A 23,416-nucleotide genomic window follows, 5' to 3' on the forward strand; every position below is an offset into this window, starting at 1 on the left:
CGGTGTGTGTGTGTGTGTCATATGTTTTTCTCAGTAGTCATTCCAGCGTCTGCGTGTGTCAACAGCGGAAGGCTGCTGTTGAGCTGCGAGGTCTCCAAGGGCTTCTGGCTCGTGCTCCCCACATGTACGCGTGTGTGTCTGTGTGTGTCTGTGTGTGTCTGTGTGTGTCTGTGTGTGTCTGTGTGTATCTGTGTGCGTCTGTGTGAGTGTTTGTGAGCTCCGATCCCCGAGGGTCTCTGTCTGCCTGGCACAGTTTGTCCTCTCTCCTTCCCCCTCTCCATCCATGTGGGTGTTCTATCACTCCATCACGTACACCAGATGTAATCACGTCCACTTCCTTTCACCGGCTCGCTGTCAGCCAATGGCGTTACAGATGAGGAAGAGATGGCCTCTCTCATATACACAACATTTCCTGTTGGTAGATACCACTGCCCTCCTGCCCTCCTTCCCAACTGTCCTCTCCTCTCTTTGAAGTCTTGAGTGACAATAATTACAACTCCCACGATACTTGGTGCTGCTGGAGGGGGAGGGGAGGTGGGGGGGGGGGGGGGGGGGGGGGGGGGGGGGGCTTACTCTCACAGAGTAGAACAAAACACAGGAGAACCGGTGTGTATGTGTGTGTGTATATGTGTGTGTGTGAATGCAAGATCATTTGTTCATGGACTGACTGTTTAGCTAACTCGGATAGAGCAGAGCGGCACACAGGAGAACCAGTGTGTGTGTGTGTGCGTGTATACGACACCCGGCCACTTGAAAACCCCTTGTTAACGGCAGGAGTTTGACCCCTGACCCCCACAGTTCCCCACCACATGGCTGGACCCCCCCAGACCTCAGCAGGACAGAGGGCCTGTCATTAGCCAGCCACATCACAACCCCCCTTCTCTTGCTCCCCCTCCTCCCCCACCCACCCCCTCTCCCCCACCCACCCCCTCTCCCAGCTCGCAAGCTGATCCAACCGTACGGCCCCGACTTCCTGCCTTGTCATTATGGTTAGGGGAGCAGGCTGGTGGCGGGAGGCTGCGACCTGAAAATAAACCATGACATGAGCTACAACGCCTTCCTACTACAATCTCTCTCTCCTTTCGACTATGCCTTACGATAACTTTCTCTCTTTCTCTCTCTCTCTCTCCCCATCTTGCCTCCTTGTAACTCTCTCTCCTTTCTACTCCCTATAACTTTCTTTCTCTCTCTCAGCCTCTCTCTCCGGAGGCCTGTCTTCAGGTCTGAAGGCCTCACTGTCTGTGACTTTTGTTGGTTGTGGATCCAGGCGCTGCACTCAGGACAGCCTGTCAGCCTTTCTTTACTCCACTTGGGACCAGGCTCTCTCTCCAGTCCATACACAGATTAAAGCAGCTCTTTACCTCGCTGGGGTGTGTAAGAGAGATATTGAGAGAGGTAGCACTGACCATATCATCCTCAGATAATCTAACGATAGATGTTGTGGCTTTGTTACAGGGATACAGTGCATTCATTGTCTTGATGGTGTCTTTGTTTTCTTGGGGACCATCCAGTTTGGACTGTAGCCTACACTGATGTACTCTGTGCTTTCTTTAGTCAAACACCTCTGGGATCTTCATCCTCGGGACAAATTCTGGTCTGCCGACACATGAGAAACACGGGTTTTGCAGGACAGAACAGGAAGTTGACATGACAGAGCAGGAAGTGGAGACTCACCCCTTTCCGTGTAAAGGAGGACAGCTCCTGGGTGGGGGCGGGGTCTGTGGGGGTGTCCCTGAGACCATTGGCTGGAGCCCCTGACGGACAGCTCATGATCATGTACTCAGCATCCTCCACTGGAAAATATGAGCAACAGGGATTTGAGGTAGCTGTAGGGTGGCCAACAGTAGCTTACCAGGAGTGTTCTGTACTTCTGTTGCTGGCCTGCTGTATTAGTATTCCGTAGCTATGAGTTTTTAAGTGTCAATGTTGCTATAGTATGTTGTAGGCCAACTGTAACTTACCAGGAGTGTCCTGCAGCTTGGAAAGCAGCTCAGAGATGGACTTCTTCTGGGCCTGAGCGATGTAGCTGAGGTTCTCACTGTCCAGCACTGCCAGGAAGGACTGCAGGTCGGAAATCAGCCGGGTCAAAACTGCAAACACAGGATGTGACGTCAAACACTGATCTTAGACAACCAATAACATCAGCTGTCTGTCTGTCTGTCTGTGGTTTCACCTTTCCTGTGTTCATTTACTTTCTCCTCATAGACAGTCAAGTTTTTACTCATCAGCAGGAGAGCTGGAATGCAAGTATGTAGATCTTCACAAATCCCAAAATAGGAAAAACTTTGAAAACAGAGTGCACATTCTTTATCAATTTGATGTGTTTGTGTCAGTTAAACCTTGTTTATCGTAAATAGTAAAGTGCTGATTAAGATGAGCACTGTTGGCACAGCGCTGAACTTAATGTTGAAGCTAATCTGGGAGATGGAGAAGAAAAGGATCGTTAATGAGCTGAGGAGAGATTCATGACCTGCATTACAGAAACAAAGCGAGACAAACACACTCGTCACAAGAATCCTGATGCCTTCAGCACATCGTTTTGGTTTGGTGGTTTTATGATAATCTCATTAAAACTTCAGGACTCACAACACCACTCACTTCTCAAGGTTATGAAGCGAAGAGAAGATCTCTATGCGTATGTTTATGTGCCTGTGTGTGTGTGCGCGTACGAGTGTGTGAGAGAGTATGTGTGACATTGAGAAAGAGAGACAAAGAGAGAGACAGAGAGAGAGAGAGAAAGAGATACACAGAGAAAGACAGAGAGAGCTGTGATTAGTTGGAAGTTTAGACATTGAGTTACGGTAACAGTTTTTTCACTCTGGGGAGGTCAATTCAGCTGCAACAGTCAACAGAGACCTTATAGAGCGTAGGGGGCCAATCAGAGAGCCTCTTTGTTCCGTCCGCCCGCCCGCCCATTAATGTATCAGTGTTTGTGGTGTGTGTGGGCACACGGATGCATGCGCATGTGGATGTGTGTGGTTGTGCACGTGCGTGAGTGTGTGTGTGTTTACATCGAGAGAGGTGGTGGTAGGGGGGGGGGGGGGGGGGGGGGGGGGGGATGGAGGGAACCCCATGCAGCCACAACAACAGCATGAGCAGGATCAAACAAGGCCCCAGTCATGACATCCTGAATGGTCCTTCATCAGCTGTATGAACAGGAGGCCTCAGAGGCCTGGATGGGCGGCATGGAGACCACAGCCCTATCATCTCCCCTCCTCTCCCTCTCTCTCTGTCACCACGCAGGCCTTTCACTCTCTCTCTGTGTCTCTCTCTCTCCACCCACCACCCCAGGCATTTAACTCTCTCCCCTTCTCTCTCTCTTTCTGTCTCTCTCTTCCTCACCACCCACCACTCCAGGCCTTAAATTCTCTCGTTCTGTCTCTTTCCTTCTCTCTTTCACTCTTCCTCCCCTTCTCTCACACAAACTGAGTACACAGGCCTGAATGTAGCCTCTCAAAATCCCATTCTGAATTGTTAAGATTCATCATTCATGCATTAGACCAGGCGAACAGAGACATCCACAGCTGTGATGGAGTTGGACACAAAAAGGATGCGCTTCTCAGCAACACCCTGTGAATCTCCCCGATGCTTTCAGGTGATGTCGTCGAATCAATCCCAACTGTCTGCAGCTCTCTGACCCAAGCTACCTCAAAACCAGGCGCTAGTAAGCTAGTTTCCCGAATAGTTAAATACAGCAGCGAGTGTAAGAGGACTGGCTTTAGTCAAATACAGTAGCTGTTGTCACATTGACTGTGTGTACGGACAGCTTGTATTAATTGGCGAGTTTGTGTGCGTGTGTGTGTGTGTGGTGAGCGTACGTGGATGTGTGTGTGTGCGTGCATTGGTGAGAATGCATTTGTGTGTGTGCGCGTTTCTGAGCGTGTGTGCCTGTGTGTGTGTAAGAACTCATTCCGACCTTCAGCCCAGACAGATGTGACAGGAGACGTGCTAAAACCACCAAACTGGACAAACACTGAGTTAACCCGGTGACCATGGTTAACATTCAGCTCAGGGAACAAACAGAGAATACAGTCCTTCACTGTGTGTGGCTTACAGGCCTCTCCCAGCATGCACTGGGCCGGGGTTGTGCCCCGGCATCATGCACTAGTGGTCACAGCTGGATACATCCGACAGTGTTTAGGGGGGTAAGTCTCTAGATGCTGGTCAAGGGCCGGGCAGTGTTCCCCAGGTAGTGTTCCCCTTCGTGGAGGTTAAGATAAATAGAGATGAGTCGAGAGAGAGAGAGATGAGTCGAGAGAGAGAGAGATGAGTCGAGAGAGAGAGAGAGAGAGAGAGAGAGATGAGTCGAGAGAGAGAGAGAGAGAGAGAGAGAGAGAGAGAGAGAGAGAGCATCCGTTCCACTGACATCCCTTCCTGTCTGGAGATTTCCTGCTTACACACACACACACACTCAAAGTTCAGGGGCTTTATTATGTAGAGATGTAGCTCCCGGAGAGTGAATGAAGATGGTGGTTGACCACTAAAAGAAGTCCTCACCCATAAACATCCGTAGATGTCAGGCTCCCAGTACAGAGCTCAAAGCTCTCCAAGTCCTCTTCCTCCATAAAACAGAGACAACCCTGTCTTCTTGTTTCATCCAAGGTAACCACTTGTTACACAACACACACACACACAAACACACACAGAGCCAATTCACAAAGATCCTGAAACCAAACAGGCGCCACTAAAGTCCATTATACATCAGTCACGTTGCCCTCAGAGGGAGCATTTACGTTTCACTTATTAGCAAAACTAATGGTTCAGGGCAGCATATTCGACATTACAGAGATGTTTCGACCGCCCACGTCCAGCATGAGAGAGTACCATGGAGCCCGGAGAGGAAGTAGGCTGGATCTCAGGACCTCCCACATGTTAAGCTGGCAGAGGAGTGCACACACTGATCTACTCTAGCCACCCTCTGTGTGCAGGGGCCCTGTAGTGTGCAGGGGTCGATGTGTGGGTGGGTGGGTGTCTGCGTGTGTGGGTGGGTGGGTGGGTGTCTGCGTGTGTGGTGATGGTGAAATCTAGCAATAATGAGAGTGGAATGTTGATCTGTTAAAAGGAAGAATTCTATCCTAACATCAACACTACTTCCTGCTTCTGCTATGGGCTGGGCCCTGCTGTCTTTGATGTCTGTGAAACTGTACACACACACAGACACACACACACACACACTCACCCACGTACGTATAACACCATACTGTAGAAACAGCCTACAAAGATTGAGCCTGTGTGACAGGGTCAGCTGTCAAGCTGAACACAGCAAATAACAACAGCAAAAATACACACCCTTTCTGATATCAAGTTCATCTGTGAAAAGTGTTTAGTCTAGAGGTGCAGCTATGGGACAACTGAAAGGAAGTTTTTCATGGGAAGTCCATCGGAGAAACTCAGTGTGCGCACGTATCTTGTCAGTCTAGGGGGGAGAAGCTCTAACCTAGATCGGTTTCCCTTTCACTGCAGAGGGGAGGAGATAATGAAGATGTGGACGAAGGAAGTTGGTACAGAGAGAGAGAGAGAAAGAGAGAGAGAGAGAGAGAGAGAGAGAGAGAGAGAGACCGAGAGAGAGAGAGAGAGAGAGAGAGAGAGAGAGAGAGAGAGAGAGAGAGAGAGAGAGAGAGAGAGGGAGAGAGAGAGATGGGGGGGATGTTGTTCGGATAGTTTTGGCGTGGATTTCACCTACTGTAGCAGTGACGGACACTGTGTGTGTGTGTGTGTGTGTGTGTGTGTATGCCTGGTTGTAATACTATCCATGATGTCATGGTGTTTCCAAACAGGGTTACTTTGAGGCCATTGAGAAAACTCTTACTGCAGTAGAAACCCAAACGTAGCCCATTTGGTTTGGAGCTGCTCAGAGTTAACTGACCAGTCAGTGGCCAGGCTTTACCCTAAGATAAACAAACCCGTTGGATGTCTCCAGGGGTTTGGTTGTAGCGGCAGTATTTCCGATTGCTTTACTTCTGTTATTACACGCATTCCATTACAATGATAAAGACTAAAGACTAGAAAGGCAAAAAAAGAGAGAAAACTGTCTGGAATCGATGGAATGAATGTCTTACTTCGGGATCTAACGTCAGATGCTGCTGTTGCTATAGTTATATAGTAGTTGATCATCTTGCAGCTGTTTGAAATTATGAGTAGCCTAATGATTAATAAAGTTGATAATCATGTTGGATCAAAACTACAAAAAGGTATTCTAAAATGTAACTAAAGTCTGTCAAATGAACAGAGCCTGCAGAGTCTGTCCTTTTTGAAAATATCAAAACTGCTGCAAAATGAGTGTTTCTCATCAAGACTAATATATAGAATACGGATGTTTTTATGTTGTATCCAGCAACATTTCCAATAAGCGCTATTTATAGACCTTGCAGTTACTATTAATAAAGCAGACTAAATCACAAATTGTGCAGACTGCAATAAATACCTTTCTGTTTGTCCATAACTGACGATGCTCAAAGCTTCAAGTAGTTTCTCTCCTGTCCAGATGACATAGCGGTGTCCAGATTGACTCCTCTCTAACGGGCTACTGTCGCAGGTTATCGTGATAGCAGCAAAACTGTCGCTCTTCCCGTTGAATCCAAGATCATTAGAACGGTTCTTCAAAGTCACTCCCCTCAACTTTCGTCAAGTATCGTCTCACAGATGTTACTGTAATACCAATATTCGCCACTAGAAGGAGGCAACAAACGAGCTATTGGTGTCTGTGCATATGTCACATCAGAACGACAGTAAACGTAATCCTCAAACCAAAAATTCATTTTATTGTATCTCACCGTTTACCATTCATAGCAGTCCTTTCAACTTCATTCAAATGTCAAACGCCCGCGTGCATTCTTATGTTTTGCACCCTTGAGATTTATTAAGAGATGATCACACCTGGCCCAAATCAGGGCTTAATTCTTCATTGGTATGCCATTCACCTCATTGTTCACCAAATCATCGTATGAATTCAACCAAAATGGAAAAACACAGAAGTACAAAAGAAAATAAACTGTAAATAAACAATCTTCTTGTCATAATGATATATTAGTCATATCAACTCAGACTATTCTAACTACATAACATGATAAATCAAAACAACAAACTCTTCAGTATTTCAATGACGTACAGATTCATAAAACCTAGCTGACCATTGATCAATCAGTTCTAAAGCCAAGATTACGTTTCAAATGTTTTCCTCCATGTTTCCTTTTTATTCAGCACGTGTTAACAGGCGAAGCATGAAGAGAAGCTGGGTGAGAAAGCAGTGATTGTGACTCGGAGTTCAATACAGACTCATTCAGTGAGAGCATCTATGGAAGCCTTGCGCGTGTGAGTGTGCGTCACGTGATTGTACTTGTAGATTTATACTGTTTTATTGACCTGCCAAAGCAGGGGCACACACATATCTGTTTGACTCGGTGGAGATGTCACAGCTGGGAATGACAGAGTTGGAGAGAGAGACAGAGAGACGCAGAGAGAGAGAGAGAGAGAGAGAGAGAGAGAGAGAGAGAGAGAGAGAGAGAGAGAGAGAGAGATAGACCGAGAGACCGACAGAGAGAGAGAGAGAGAGAGAGATAGAGAGAGAGAGATAGAGAGACAGAGAGATAAAATGCATCATCAGGGTAGTGCAGTTCAAACTCCTCTTCTTGGTTGATATTTAATGTGTTAATTTGAAAGGCTTGTGTTAATATGATAAATTACATTATTCTTTTTTTATTGTATATTTTTTTTCATTATTTGTAATAACATGCCACTTTCTTGGAAGATAAAAAATAGCTGCACATAATTTGGTCACAAAAGCAACACCAGCGGATGTCAGATAAGACTAAAACCTCCTTACAAGTGACAAAGGAGGGATTAGTGTACAAAGTGTTGTTCTGTAGAAACAGGGCAGTGCTGGCCAGTGCTGGGGAATTAGTGCTCTCACTAGCGACTATATGCTAACTTAGCTAGCTTAGATGCATATAGTGTATCCCACTGTAGCTCAACGTTTACATAGACACTAACTCTTCCGTACTATTCCAGTGTAGCTTGAAGCTAACCTTTATGGGAACTCCTCCATATTCTCTCCTTTAAAACAGGAAAACTGCACTTAATCATCACCGTGGCAACCAGTCAACCAATCAGAGCACAGGGAAGGTTTAAAGTGATCTAAGTGGGCAATACAAAGCTTTAGTATAAGACTATAATTGTTCAGTAATGAACTATGTTGGTCATAATTGTGGTTTTGAGTTTTTTGTTGTTGCATATAATATACAGACGAGCCTTTGGCTTTCAGGGGGAGCGTGCTGATAGATCACATGACATGATAGATCACATGACACGATGGTGACGATAGAACACCCCTCCAAATTCGAAACCACAGATGAAGTTGTCACTTCATCAACTCGATCTGCTGTATTTGTTTCATGAGTACACATAATGTAGGGTTGATAAGGTTTGTTAGATTGCTAAAGTGAATATTTCTATGGCTTTCCTTGTGGCAGTGCTCTAACGACTAAGAACTGTGATTCATACTGTATATAAGTTATAACTCAGCTCAAACCCGTCTGTCAACCAAGCAGGCGTATCAGTGGTCGGTTCTGAAGCAGTCAACATCGAGTCTACCTTTATGGTGTGGGCTGATCAGAACGGACCACGTACACCTTTCTGTCCTGGACCCCAGCCTGGGTCTTGTCATCAGGTTAGTGCACCTGTAGCTTGTCACCAAGGCGACAGACCATGGTAAGCATGAGGGCTGGGGGACGCTGATGTGAGGGACCCATTTTTGTTTGTCTGTGTGCTCGTCTATCGCCATGACTACGCTCTTTCAGGATCGTTGTTGTTGTTGCCGTGGCGGTCACAGTCGCGCTCCGGGTTCCGTCTGATGTTGCGGGAAGTGCGATGGCTTGTGGGGTGTGTAGTCTAGAAGAGGGAGAGCTTCTTCTTCATGTCGTTCCTCTTCCAGAGGGAGAGGCAGTCGAACTCCTCGATGGGCATCTCAAAGAGTCTGAGGAACTCCTCAGAGGACAGGTGCCTCTGGAGGAAGGAACAGAAAGGAACAGGTGGGAACAGGTTTGAACAGGAAGGATCAGGTTTGAACAGGAAGGATTCGGTTTGAACAGGAAGGAACAGGTGGGAACAGGAAGGAACATGTGGGAACATGTGGGAACAGGTTTGAACAGGAAGGAACAGGTGGGAACAGTTGGGAACAGGTGGGAACCGAGTTCAGGTCACATCTGGTTCCAGACATCTACAGGTCCACCACCGTCACGGCTAAGCTTTGGCCCGGCCACTAATCATCCACAGCACAACATGACAGCATTCCAATGGCGTACAGTGTACTGCAAGTGCATGATCCTAACCTCCAGCCTGGTCCTGTCGACGCCAGGGGGCAGTCTGCACCTGCCTCGGTGGGTCACCATCAGCATCTCGTAGGGGTAGACCTGGAGAGGTGGGGGAGGAAGCAACAACACACGCTGAGCTGGAGCATGAGCCAGCCCATGAATCTGCAGCCTGCAGCCTGCTGTCTGCAGCCTGCAGCCTGCTGTCTGCAGCCTGCAGCCTGCTGTCGCACCCGGGTGCTAGGGAGCAGTCAGTCACCGCAGTGTGTATTACCTTCTCATCCAGCATGCTGGGTAAGGAAGTCCCTCGGTCCATCCTTGTGCTCTGTGCCTCTCCGTTCTACACAACAAACCCACATTTGTGAGTCAAGACACGCATATACGCACACACACACACGTACGCACACACACTTGCATAAACACACACACACACACATGCGCAAGGTGGTTCACAGGAATCACAAATAAGGGCGTTTTTTTGTCATGTAGTGTTGGTCCAGATATCTACGGTACCTGGAGACCTGTGAGGAGACAAGACAAGAGAACGTGTGTCAGAGACCAGCGTGCAGTCCACCCTGGTCACACTGTGGGCGGTGCTGTGGTACCTGAGGTACCTGGGGTATGAGACCCCTCTCTCACCTGTCTCTCCCTGGTCAGTGTCAGATGGGGAGAACTCGACTGACTGGAGCTGGAGAGGAGGACCAGGGTCAGAACTGTTTTTGTTTTGTTTGCGTTAAGCAGGTCAAAGAAACAAGCTTTCAGCAAAAGAAATGTCAGAACGTTCGTTTTCTTATTCGCTGTAGTCATGCGTCTACAGCTTTTTTACATGTGTGGAATCATTAGAAAATCCAGGATGTCCTCTACAATTAGACAGAATAAACACAAAGGGGCCATATGATTTAAAAGCTTCAAATGAGTGTCCTTAATATTGGACATGAATGAATAGCAGGGTCTCAGAAGGACATGGGAGAGTTACTGAGAGTGAGTTTGTATGTGCAGTCCAGCCTGCACTACCTACCCTGGTGAGTCCAATCCTGCTAGAGGTTGTTGGAAAGTAGACAGATCTGGATCCGTTCGGTCCTGAGAAGCAGAATAAAGAACACTGATGACTGATATCGTTATCACATTCATCTTTACATATATTCAAATACGAGCTACAAGAGAGATGCCAACTTCCTCACGTGACATGTTATACTGCCTTTGCTCTGAAGTCAAGGCCTTGTTGTAGTTATTCATCCTGACCACTAGAGGTCAGAGCAGTGCTGCTTTCACCAGGGACGAACAGTTATTCGCTCCTGGAGTGTAATTGGAGCGACAGCAAACATCCCTGTGAGGCAGTGTCAGTAAACATCAGTCTCCTGGAGGATGGACAGCCATGATCGAACTGTGACAGATGCGAGTCATTTAAAGCCATGACTGAAACTGCTTAAGCTTAAAAAAATTGCAAAGTTCCTTGTTTTAACGTTTTGCACCCATGCAGAGGTGGGTCATGTGACACGGCGGATAGAGGTGGGTCATGTGACACGGCGGATGTTTTCACTAACTAAAGTAAACAGCCTGATGATCTGCCTCTCACACAGCTCTGAGATGCAGCCGGAGAGAAGATGGATGCAGAGGTGAGGCAGAGGAGTGGGCAGGGAACGTGTGACTAGAACGTGAGGAAAGAGAGGTAGGTGGAAGAACCGGAGGACGGGAGCGGAGGAGGGGAAGTGTGGAATATCTGTTTCTATCGTCTTCACTGGCAGCCGATTGGTGGTGGTGAAGACCGTAGATCAGGGCAGAAACACACTCTCAGATTCACAGCAACCACTCCTATGAGATGTGTTTGCATGCGTGTGTTTTTACTGTGTGTGTGTGTGTGTCTCACCCGCATGCAGGGGTGTCCTGTCGGGCAGAGAGCGGGTTTTCCTACGGAGGGGAACAGCCTTCTCCAGCTCCTCCTTCAGGATGATCTTGCCCAGGTTGGACTGGATCTGGAAGCAGACCCCATCAGTGTGTGACGTCACCAGAATGTGGGTGCCATGTCACCAGAATGTGGATGCCATGTCACCAGATTGTGGGTGCTATGTCACCAGAATGTGGGTGCCATGTCGCCAGATTGTGGGTACTATGCTTTGTCATCATCTGTCACACATTATCGTCACAGCATTTTTCACACGCACCTGCATGGTGTGACTTTACCTCATAAACATAAAACACACTATTATAGGTAAGCTGCAGAACTGGTATATTGTTGTAGCTGTATTTGAAACACTGTGTATATGTATGGACACGATCGTGGAAAACATGAATTGACTTTCAAGCTTTAAAGCTCTAAACTTAGATTGTTGGTGATCTGCAGGGTTGATAAAGAGAAGGTGGAGTGTTTGGTATCTGACTGCAGATCAAAAGGTTGCAGTTTCAAATCCCCCTTATGTTTCTTTGAATAAAAGTGTCTGCTAAAAGAATATGTTTAAGTCTAATTACAATCTGAGAGTTCAGGTGACCCCCAACATGCCAATGCTTCTCTGACCTTGTTCAGCTCCTGTATCTGCATCAGGCGTAACCCTGGCGACAAGTCCTCCAGGTCCCCGTCGTCGTACTCTTCATCCTCCTCGTTTATCTCTCCCTCCTTCCTCTGAGACACAGCCTTCTTCCTCCATTCTGTCTCTGGAAAACAAGATGAGGAAGGTCGAGTCAGGTTGTTTGTCTGACACGCTGATGGTTGATGTAAGTGTTGCTGTAAGGGTGTGTGGATCACGATTAAGACCATTAAAACTGGCAGGTTCTTCAGTCAGTGATCAATAGTCTCTTCATCCCTGAAATAAGAACCTTCCCCCCCTCCATCATCTCTCTTTCACTCTTTCGATCTTTCTCTCTCTCTCTGTCTCTCTCCATCTCCATCTCTCCTCTCCTTTATTTCTTTTTGCTCTTTATCTCCCACCCCTACTCTGTCCTTCATCATTAATCAGACCAGTTGCCGTTGACACCATCTTATTAGAGTGGGGCGTACCAACTGCAGCCAGAGAGGGGGGGCAGGGCCAGTAGTCTGTCTCTATCTTTGAGGGCAGGCTGGGATCAGGTGGCTGCGCGGCAGGAAATTTAGACGACTCGATGATCAGGTCCTCTATGTGCTTTCCCTGGGGGATAGGGGCTAAGATATCTGTGTGCACACACACACGCGCACACACACAAACAGGGTGATTAAGTGTATGGTTCAAATCAGTTTCAAGGCAGATTAAGCTGCATTACACATGCTTTTGTTGACTTACCTTGTTTGTAAATGGGCGGCTTCTTATAAAGATTGGTACCGTTGCCTGGAAAGAAAAGGAGGGACAATCAGTTGAAGGAGAAGTGGAGAAGAGAAGAGGAGATGAGAAAAGGAGAAGAGGAGAGGAGATGTGTAGAGGAGAAGTGAAGAGAAGCTTACCAGGCCTGTGAAAGTGCAAGAGTGGGGACTTAGAGGTGGAGGAGGGGATGGTGGAGGAGCTTCTAATAGTCTGGATGGTTGAACCGGGAGAGGAACCTCCAGGTGACTGGTTCTCCAGCCTCTCCTTGTACAAAACAGTCTGAAAACAGAGAACGCAGAAGCCATCAGACACAATCTACATGAGATCTTGACAGTAAATATATATATATATATATTTTATATTATTTGAAAAACACTGACTTCATCCAACCATCCTACCTCGGGAGAGGTAGGGGGAGAGAGGGAGCGTGGCGACATGGACCTCTGAAAGAGAAAAGACAGAAGAAAAGAGAGAAGGAAGGAAATATTGTTAGTTGACATCACTCCTCCTTGGTCCTCCTCATCTTCAGTGGGGTTATTCCAGAGAGTCTGCCTGGTGCTAAACATCATCATCGTCATGGTGATCGCTGTGCTGTTCAGTGAACTCTGACCTCACGGCTACAGGGCAGTTCTGAGCGCTCCATGGGACTGTAGTGGAAGTGGGGCTCATACATCATCAGGTCAGGCCTCTCTATGTCCAGGATAGCCTTGTCTTTAGGAATGGCTGCCAAGTCCTTATAACCTATCACCCCATCATCCATCCTGGCCTGGAGAGAGAGGAGAGAGAGGAGAGGAGAGGAGGAGAGAGAGAAGAGGAGAGATAGAAAAGGAAGAGAGGAGAGGAGGAGAGAGGAGAGGGGAACGGAGGAGGAGAGGAGAGGGGAGGGGAGGGAGGGAGAGGAGGAGGAGAGGAGAGGAGAGAAGAGGAGGAGAGGAGAGGAGAGGAGAAGGGAGGGTTAGGGAGGGGAGGGGAGAGGTGAGGTGAGGTGAGGCAGGCTTAATGTGAGGCTGTATGCGGATACTGCCGTCAGACACGTTGATTAATGATGATTAATAGTAAATTGTATTTCTGCAGGACTCACCACGATGGCGGCCGCTGGGGACCCCGGGACACTGGTCCCTCGGAGGGAACACACACTCCCTGGGGAGGTCCTGGCCAGCTGCTGCTCACACACACACACACACACACACACACACACACGCACACAGGTCAGAGGTGTGACAGCCCCACTAAAACAGAGAGATTAGCTGTGAGAGTTACGTAGAGAATCAGGGCTGGATTTGTAGGGAGATGAAACAGGAGGATAGAAAAAATGTAATTCTATATCTGGAGGACTGTTGCCCAGCAACCTCATGTAGTATGGTTGGGGATGAGAACCATGATAAGTCCGAGAAAATACAGGCTGTGGCTTACCTTGGGCATCATCTTAAACGATGATTTTATTGTCTCTTCCCTTGGTCAGGATTTACAGGAGGGAGAAAGAGAATGCGTGAGAGAGTTAGAAAGAGAAATGACAATATGAACAAGATTTTACTCCTCATAACTGCACGACAACTTAATCTGAAATGTCTACAAAAACGTGTTGTTAAGAAGGGCACTCAACCGGCTGCTGGAAGGTTCCAGATAAACCCTGTTCATTGATATCCCTGGCCCACGGCCTACATCACAGTATCACCATAGCTACCAGCAAAAAAACCAAACAACTCTCACACACTGTCATACATCAGGGTGTTGAGATCTGATCAGATCGACTGAACAATTTGTACCCCACTTTGGGATAAAAACCAGAATGAGTCAAATCGAACTGAACACAGTGGAAACCCAATAGACATACAGTAGAATGAGTGAGTTAGGCTAACCCAGATGGTGTGTGCCCCAGTGCAGAGCTGGGTGACTGGGCGGCTTGTGGAACATCCCAGTACCGTCAGCCTGGCAGCCAGTCCAACAGCCTGCCACAAACACCTCTGTATTGTGTGTCCTGCTTTGCTCTGTCACAAAGGACTTATTCTAGGGCTGGCAGGCCTTTGTCAGCTTACTGAAAAGAAACACACAGGTTTCCAGACTGACTAACACTGCCACTCTGCACTGTCCGGATTCACACTGGTGGGATGACGCATTGGGTGTGTTGTGTTCGTTTGATGTGTGTGTGTGTGTGTTAATGTGACCATTAAAGGGATCAGGGAAGAGAATGTGTATCACCAGACTAATCTGGTCTGATATTTGGACCATATGGTCCACATCTTAATGCCTGCTCTGGTTGTCTACACACTGTGTGCCTGATTTTACTGGTACAAGGCAACACGCAACCCCCCTAAAAATCTATCTGATACAGAGAATAGTCAATAAAAGTGTCTTACAAGTGTTGTTGTTCCTTGTTTACATACTGTAAACTGATGTTGTCTTCTTCACAGATACCATAACAATAACATCTAAAAGATCGTTAAATTCAACTTGATTACTGTATTCTGAGAATCACGGTGCAGCTCCCCAGCTTCTCTTTTGGTCGTATAATCAATATATATACAAATTCGTTATCACAAATATGTCATTTCTTCCATTTGTCATGAGTATTTGATACGATCTATGCCTGTGGTGGAAGTAGATAGCTCATGATTAATGTAAGTGTTGCTGTAAGTGTGTGTGGATCATGATTAAGACCATTAAAACTGTCAGGTTCCCCCGTCAGTGATCAATAGCCTCTTCATCCCTGAAATAAGAACCTTCCCCCCCCTCCTTCCCTCTCCTTCATCTCTCTTTCACTTTACTCTACCTCTTTCGATCTTTCTCTCTCTCTCTCTCTCTCTCTCTCTCTCTCTCTCTCTTTCTCTCTCTCTCTCTCTCTCTCTCTCTCTCTCTCTCTCTCTCTCTCTCTCTCTCTCTCTCTCTCTCTCTCCCTCTCCCTCTCCCTTTCTCTCTCTCTCACTCTCTCCCTCCCATCTCTCTCTTTCTCTCTTTCTCTCTCTCCATCTCTCTCGCTCCCTCTCTCTCTTTCCATCTCTCCCTCTGTTCTCTATCTATTTCTCCTTCTTTGGTTTGTCAGGTCAGACAGCAGCAGTCTTACCTCACACAGTAAGAGGAATCATCTCCTTCTCTCTAGGGTTTCGCACCCTGAGCCCCAATCTGCAACACAAAAGCAGCCCAGTTAGACACAGCGTTCAACAAACTAACACAACACACAAGAAGAACACAAACTTACACAAAAACACTTCCACTCAGAAACATGCTCTCTCACAAACACACTCACATTTAGGAACAGACTCACACAGATACGTTTACACATACCCACACACTGAATCAATTTGATGAGACATTCTAACCCAGCCCCCACCATACCCCCCATCACGCTCAGTGTCTCCATGGTGTCTCCTTGTCCAGACCCTGGTCTGGTCTCCCCCTAGGAGGGTGTGTGGGGGGGAGGTGAAAAGGGAGACCCCCCCATACATCCCCCCGACACCCCATCATCAAGGTATTGATTCATGTTCAGGCTCGGCAGCACCGGGGAATAAATTATTCACATCCTAACACATCTCTGTCACCTGGGACATGGTGAGGCAATAGCCTCTCCCTCTCTCTCTCCCTCTCTCTCTCTCTCTCTCTCTCTCTCTCTCTCTCTCTCTCTCTCTCTGTCTCTCTCTCTCTGTCTCTCTCTCTCGTTTCTCTCACTCTTTCTCTGTCTCTCTGTCTCTCTGTCTCTCTGTCTCTCTCTGTCTCTCTCTCTCTCTCTCTCTCTCTCTCTCGTTTCTCTCACTCATTCTCTGTCTCTCTGTCTCTCTGTCTCTCTGTCTCTCTGTCTCTCTGTCTCTCTCTCTCTCTCTCTCTCGTTTCTCTCACTCCTTTGCCTTCCTAAGACAACACCACTACCCAATCACCTTTCTCTCTCTCTCTCTCTCTCTCTCTCTCTCTCTCTCTCTCTCTCTCTCTCTCTCTCTCTCTTTCTCTCTCTCTCTCTCTCTCTTTCCCTCAGAAGACTGCACACAACACACAACCTGGCATCACAGTGTAAACAGCTGCACAGCATCGTGTAAAGCGATGCGGCTCCGCGTGACAACCCAATCACAGCGAGGGGTTCCCAACGTTCTGAGAGAAATAAACCACGTCTGGACTGTCAGGGCAGGCGACCACGCTGTGAACATCGCTGCATGCCCGCGTTCGGCTTGGAAAAACGCCAAAATCTGAGGGAATGAACGCTCTCTAGCAAACATAGTCATCGTCACTGTGGTGTTGCCGTTGGCAACGAGTCACACGCGCTGCCTCGGTCGTCTAGAGAGAGGACAATAAATATTGGTAAAGAGAAAAATCTCAATTATCTCTTGTGAAGAGTGACAGGGAATGTAATGGAGAGAAGGATGTGTATGAAGTGGCCCAGGCTGGATTCAAACCCGCGCGCCCCTGTGGTATGGCCTACATGGTGCGCACACTTAACTAGTGAGCCAATGGGGCGCCACATGTGACAAGTTAAATCCGACCTTCAGCGGCCAGTTTACATAGACGGTTCTGGACTGGAGAACCTATGGGAGATCGAGAGTTGGTGTTGAATAACGTTTACCCTTGAGGTGGGTCCTGTTTCAGACTAAATGTTCAGGATGGATCGATACCTGGGTTAGGGTTTATTCAGCTCTCTCCTTCTCTGATCCTTATCAGTGGCTCCTCTCTGTCCTAACCTCACAGCCCTTTATTATACCTTTATTTAAGGCTGTGAGTTCCATGTCTGTGAGTTCATACACACTGAGTAGGGTGTAGTTCAGCTATTGTATTTGACGTCCGATCAAGAAAATGCCGGTTCAAATCGCCCCTGTATGTTTCTTTGAATAAAACATTTTCATGTCTAATATCTTCTAAATTTGGACGTATGGATCCCTGGTAACTACTGAGTGCGGAGGCTGGCCTGTGGCATAGTAAATGTAACCACATGAGATCGATTGTGAAGGGGTGGGTTGTGAAGCCTATATGTGTTTGTGTGTGTGTGTGTGTGTGTGTGTGTGTGTGTGTGTGTAGAAGAGAGAGCTGTGGAGTGTGTGGGCTGAGCCAGGCATGTACACAGTGTCAGTTCTCTCCATATATGTGTGTGTGTGAGAGTGCGAGTATGTGTGTGTCTGTGTGAGAGTGTGCAGAGTCATATGTGTGCATATGGACTGTTGCCTGACTCATAGAGTTTCTAACCTGCTAACATTGTCTTGCCAGAGAATGTAGAATATTCATGCCTCTCTGAACAGAACTCAGAATGAGACTGTAGTTTACAATGCACACAAACCCGAGCTGAAGAATGTAGCCCGATGTGACCGAGCACGACACATTGTACGACTTACAATGCTGAGAGAGTTACTCAAAATCTTTCACGGGTATCTTATAGAATGTAGAATGTAGTCGTTTGGATTCCGACATTCCTTACGGAGCCCTCAGACAAATCGCAAGGCAGCCAAGCAAAATAGTGCATTCATACACTCAAATGCCACAGTAACTGCCACAGTAAATTCTGTGTTAACATACATGGTGATTAAACTGAATTCTGATTCTGAACTCCCCCTTAAAAGAAAGCCACGAAACAATAGGCACATAAATACTACAATTTTCTACATGGCTGTGCACCTCTTGTAGTCACGGTTTGTCAAAGTGACTTTTTGTTTAGTAACATCACATAGCAACACCACGATAACCAAGCAAGGGAACGAGACAAACCACTGACAAACAACTGCTAAACCGGAGGATTTGGAAACCCTCCATCCTCTGCTCCTCCTAGCCACCCTCCCACAGATCTGCACCAGCACCATCCCAGCCATCACCAACCTTTCACCCCGATGCCTCCAGCAACCAGCCGTGGAATTAATCCCTGCCCTTTGTCTTTCCTCTGCAGCTGCACATTACTGTGATTAACTGCCAGTCCCGGCCCTGTGCTGGGGTTCTAACTGGGAAGTTGGGCCTGAGGGCTGGTGGGCCAGTGTTGGTGTTGGTGCTGAGATTGGAGGCCTAGGACTGGGCCTGGTGTCTGGGTTTGTGGGGCCTGGTTCCGGTGCTTTAAACTGGGGCCTGCGCACCGGCTGGGTAAAGTCTCCCTCCAAGTCCTCTGTCACTGTCTATGCTAGCTTTATTTCTGCTGACTAACCCCATTCATGCTAAACAGTGTCGGAGCAGAATGAGGGGTGCAGAGATGAACGGAGGGCGACCGGCACACTGGTTTATGACCTTGTTTCTATTATGTGGTTCTCTGGAAGGGCTGAACCCACCAGGGGGGTTCTTAATAACACTCAGTGGTTTTTACGACCTCCTTTTACAAAGGCCGCAGAACAAGGAGGCCTGGAAGACACAGCCACGCTGGAAGGGGTCTCTAAAACACAGCTACGATAGGAGAAACCCATTTGTTTTCAGTTAAGCCGCCGCGATGAGTGAACGTGTAGCATCCAGTGTATAAGAGTCTCAGGAATGATCCTGAACACAAGTCTGTCTCTGCCCTCTCCTTCTCTGTCCCTCTCTCTCTCCAGTCATTCTCTCTGCTTTCTCTCTCTCTCTCTTTCTCTCTCTCTCTCTCTCTCTCTCTCTCTCTCTCTATCTCTCTCTCTAGCCAAACTCTCCTCTCTTTCTGTCCAGTATCTCTTGTCTCTCTATCCCTTTTACAATCTATTTTGTAGAAGTTTTCTCTCTTCTTCTCTCTAAATCTTTCTTCTTCTCCGGTCCTGGTATCTCAGCAGACTGTAGTTGACATGAGCAGCAGAGGAAACACAGGCATGGATGCATCTAGAACAGTCAAAACCCAGTCGCATGCCACTCAGAAACCAGTCACATGACACTCAGAAGCAGAAACATCCGTTCCGTCTCCATGGTCGCTGTGATGCCTCTGTCAGAAATAGACACAGTTTGAACGTTTGAACAGGACGTTTCCCCGGGCAGCGCTGTAAATGAAGACGCTACAGTTCACATTCAGCTACAAATAAAACGGATGCTTCCCATGCTGCAGTGAGTTTCAGCAGCAACGTCACTTATATGGGGCACAGATATAATTCTCCAGGGTCCAAATGCTGACTCACTCCATGAGATTCATTCCGACATGAGTCAGCCACTGTCCTGGGGACAGTATGATCATTCACAAACCATTACGATTACCTAGCAACTGAGTTAGTGATGCATTTCACATGAAAAGATAATTGGGGAAGCCTTCTGCAGTCTACACAGTCAGGTCTAAATACAAACCAACACTCTGCATGTTATAAGAACAAGGAAATCACGTGTAGCAGTGTGTATATGTGTATGTGTGTACTGTATGCCTGTGTGTGTCTATGTTGGTGTGCTTTTTGTCAAACGGCCTCATTAGAGACACACTTATCTCAGCCCAACACAACCAGACCACACCCAGACAGCCTGACACTGGCGTCACCGAGGCAACGGCTGCTCTGATTGGCTGCCGTGACTTCTCAGCACCTCTTCCTGGCCTCTTTCCCTCGTCGGTTTGACACATGGTCCCCGCGTGCCACACCTGCACCCCGAGATAAGGTTCCAAGACCAGAAACATCCACCTACGTCACCCCCCCCCTCCCCATCCCCCCTCTTATAGGCCACAACAACCTGCTTCTGTGACTGCTCTGCATTCTGTGAGATACAGGCAAGATCAACACTATTCAGATGAGGCAAAGGAAACGTTAAAAAAAGAGGAAATAAGTTTTATAGGACACACACACAGGCTTTCTATGTAAACATACACGCAACTGTGCACATGGGCACTTGAAGAGACACACACACACACACACACACATGCACACACACAGGCCCAGTGGGTTATTTCTGCGCCACCAGTCGCCCCTCCTCCTCCTATGCCTCTCTCTCCACTCTCTCCCTTCCTCTCTCGCTCTCCATCCCTGCTTCTCTGGTCCCATCTGTCACAGAGGCGCAGCTTTGTCCCACCATTCCTCTACGAGCTACCCCCCCCAGCCCCCCCTCCACCCCACCACCCTTCAAACCTCAACCCAAACCCCTCTCCTTTTCACTCCGCTCTTCTCCTCTCCTCTTTTGGGATCCACAAATTCAACTTCAACAACATATGATCAGATCTGTTTGCTTCTAGTAGCTCTAGATATTGTTGCGTTATACAGTCAGAAAAACATTGTTTGATTCAATCAAATGAAAAACAAGGATTATGGGTTTACTTCGTTGCTTTTAACATCAAGAGCATGGTCATGGCTTTGTCAATGGTAAATTAAATATCGTCATTAGATTTCAGCAGCCACAGACAGCGGGTTTGTCTGTCGTCTTGGTGTGAGGGTGGATATCGTAGTGATTGTCAGGCTTGTGACAAACCACCCAGTGACAAACACACAGCCTGACTCAAACACCGAAGGGCAACAGCTGGAGAACTATCTAGGGTCATTTAGAGCGCTCGACAAACCGACCAACAGACAGAACTGTTCGTTTGTTTCTTCCTTTCAGCAGTATTTTACAACCTTGTTGCGGTCAAGTCCATGGTCTTGCAAACAACATTAAGTCTTCACCACATTACCAAATTCCGATTCTCCTACAATCTCTCTCCGTAGTCCCCTTTGTGCAGGAGGTTAGGGAGGTTAGGGGCTTTGTAGGGACTGGCTGGTAGCGCTGGGAGATATAAGTACAGGGTTGAGCCTTCCTTTTCTTAAAACTGTGCCAGCACCGTCAGCAATTAACATGGTGGCTCATTAGCCTTTTACCACATGGGCAGACAGATTGAAGCAGCTGAAGTCTTTTTCCAGTGTGCTCGTCGATACATTCTATGACTGCAGAACAGAGAAGTATTTTGGATGTCCTGTCAATGTAAGATCTTCAGCTTGGTTCAGGTAAAGATTTTGACATTGATAAATGTTGTCAAGGGAAGATAGGATTCTTCAAGCTCACAAGCAATAGATACCTTACCCCTTCTCAGTCTGTCAACACTACCTTACCCCTTCTCAGTCTGTCAACACTACCTTACCCCCCTCAGTCTGTCAACACTACCTTACCCTTCTCAGTCTGTCAACCCTACCTTACCCTTCTCAGTCTGTCAACCCTACCTTACCCCCCTCAGTCTGTCAACACTACCTTACCCCTTCTCAGTCTGTCAACACTACCTTACCCCCCTCAGTCTGTCAACACTACCTTACCCTTCTCAGTCTGTCAACCCTACCTTACCCTTCTCAGTCTGTCAACCCTACCTTACCCCCCTCAGTCTGTCAACACTACCTTACCCCCCTCAGTCTGTCAACACTACCATACCCCCCTCAGTCTGTCACCATGAAGCCGTCTCACAACACTGCAGTTCCCCTTTTATATAACAAGTAAGAAAAAGGAGGTTGAGTCACGTTTTAAAATAAACCAGTAAATCTCTCAGGTCAGGTCAAGACGAAGTACGTAAAACCATACAAATACTGCTTTAATCCAGGAATGATTCATCTGGGGGTCATTAATGCTCATTATGTAATCTCATGTTTGGTTATGTTCTCAATCCCCAATGAGTTTGGCTTCAGGAGAGCTCTTATGACAACCTACTGAATCAACTCTCATTAGCCCTGGGGGTTTTTGGTCACAGATTGAAGTAGCAATGTGTATGTTCACAGACCTGCTTGAATTAAATCAGTGATATGCTAGATTAGCTCAGATTATATCCCCCCAGCAGGTTAGCTTCCAGCGTAATCCTTGTATTTTACCATATGTTCACTATATGACAGATGAACAGGCAACACTGGTGTACATATTTACCAACGTTAGAATGATCACCATTAAGTAATTATTACAACCCAATGGTGTGCAACCCTAAATCCCAAGTCACCACTGCCTGAAAATAATGATTGAATCAATAAAAACAGATACTAATACTAGAATTCAGGCCTCAAAATATTTCAAAACTATGCATTAAGATCATATAACAGCGGGAGTGATATTGTGTTCAGATGTCTGAAAGATCACAGACCTTACAGATATCAAAGGACTCGGTCTGCAGTGATGTGGATGTGATGGTAAAGATAGAAGTGGAAATAGGAGTGGTGGAGAAAACGTGACGCTCTGGTTGTTTCGTTAGTTTTCCCTCATTACCGTAAAGCATCATGTCGAGTCTGACCGCCTTGACAAGCGGCTATACGGGGGTACCGGACCTGTCCCGCTGCATCAACCGGCAGCGACGTTATGTAAAAGCTTTGCGTTAATCCATCATTCACGGCACACAAAACATATCGACTTTTTAATCGACAGTTAATCAAATTTTCTGTGCAAAAATCGTATCAAATAACGCTTCTATAAGCGATTTTGTTGACAGTAATGAAAGTAACGTCCTTAATCGTTTATGGTTGACTGGCAGCATCAGCATCGCAGCTGGTTAATCCCTGTCTGGGCACCACCATCATCATCCCAGCCAAGACAAGGTCGGTGGCTACATCCTGGGTTAAATGTAACCCTACCAATGATAACTTCATATTTTTTATAGCCTAAAATTATGCAAACAGTTGATGTGTAAACTGGTGTACTGCACGCATAAAGCTTACCTGGAATGTTCCTAAAAGAATCCGTCTTGTGAATTGAAGAACACACTAGGCTTTCCTATCGCACTCTTCACTTCCCTGAAATGATAACGAACCAAATGAAAAACTAAACAAATAAACAACCAACGAGATCGACAATTATATGAGCCGGTTGTTAGTGTACATCCACCTGCGCTGTTCGTTGCAGCGGGACTGACCGACACCTCCGCTGATAGCAGCAATGTGTGTTTCTGTGCGTTGCTGCCCCCGGCGTCGCTGGGCCAATCCAACGCCCTGGAGGGGGAATTTGCCGCTCGACACACAAACGTGACAGCGCAGTATTCTATCGCTTCAGATGCTGGCATGCTCCTCATAGTCATTTATTGTTAAGGAAAGA

At 47.1% G+C, this 23,416-nt stretch overlaps 2 protein-coding genes across 5 annotated transcripts in view; both read right to left on the reverse strand.

The window, feature by feature from the left end:
* si:dkey-220o5.5 (actin filament-associated protein 1-like 2) overlaps positions 1-6,548 on the reverse strand; it is a 17,159-nt gene extending 10,611 nt beyond the window's left edge. Inside the window, exons 1-3 of the mRNA XM_047047989.1 lie at positions 6,425-6,548; positions 1,962-2,090; positions 1,675-1,793 (exon numbers count right to left, since the gene is read on the reverse strand). Coding sequence (XP_046903945.1) covers positions 1,675-1,793; positions 1,962-2,090; positions 6,425-6,440 — 264 coding nt within the window. The 5' untranslated portion in view covers positions 6,441-6,548. The remainder of the gene's footprint in view (positions 1-1,674; positions 1,794-1,961; positions 2,091-6,424) is intronic.
* Positions 6,549-6,738: 190 nt separating this feature from the next.
* Positions 6,739-23,315, reverse strand: dmtn (dematin actin binding protein). 4 transcript variants are annotated; one of them, XM_047047991.1, is made up of 18 exons: positions 23,210-23,315; positions 23,044-23,118; positions 15,636-15,694; positions 13,988-14,027; positions 13,656-13,736; positions 13,185-13,340; positions 12,955-13,017; positions 12,715-12,853; positions 12,557-12,601; positions 12,298-12,447; positions 11,818-11,954; positions 11,173-11,278; positions 10,324-10,385; positions 9,945-9,993; positions 9,819-9,826; positions 9,580-9,645; positions 9,327-9,407; positions 6,739-9,000 (listed from the first exon to the last, which is right to left on the reverse strand). In XM_047047991.1, exons 4-18 carry the CDS (start codon positions 13,997-13,999, stop codon positions 8,887-8,889), a joined length of 1,269 nt encoding a protein of 422 aa, XP_046903947.1. In that variant the 5' UTR covers positions 14,000-14,027; positions 15,636-15,694; positions 23,044-23,118; positions 23,210-23,315; the 3' UTR covers positions 6,739-8,886. The 4 variants fall into 4 exon arrangements, with proteins under 4 accessions (XP_046903947.1, XP_046903948.1, XP_046903946.1 ...); XM_047047992.1 differs by having other exon boundaries at positions 12,973-13,017; positions 23,044-23,267; XM_047047990.1 differs by having other exon boundaries at positions 23,044-23,267.
* Positions 23,316-23,416: the final 101 nt, after the last annotated feature.

This window comes from Hypomesus transpacificus, chromosome 24, assembly GCF_021917145.1.
Source record: "Hypomesus transpacificus isolate Combined female chromosome 24, fHypTra1, whole genome shotgun sequence".
NCBI lineage: Eukaryota > Metazoa > Chordata > Actinopteri > Osmeriformes > Osmeridae > Hypomesus > Hypomesus transpacificus.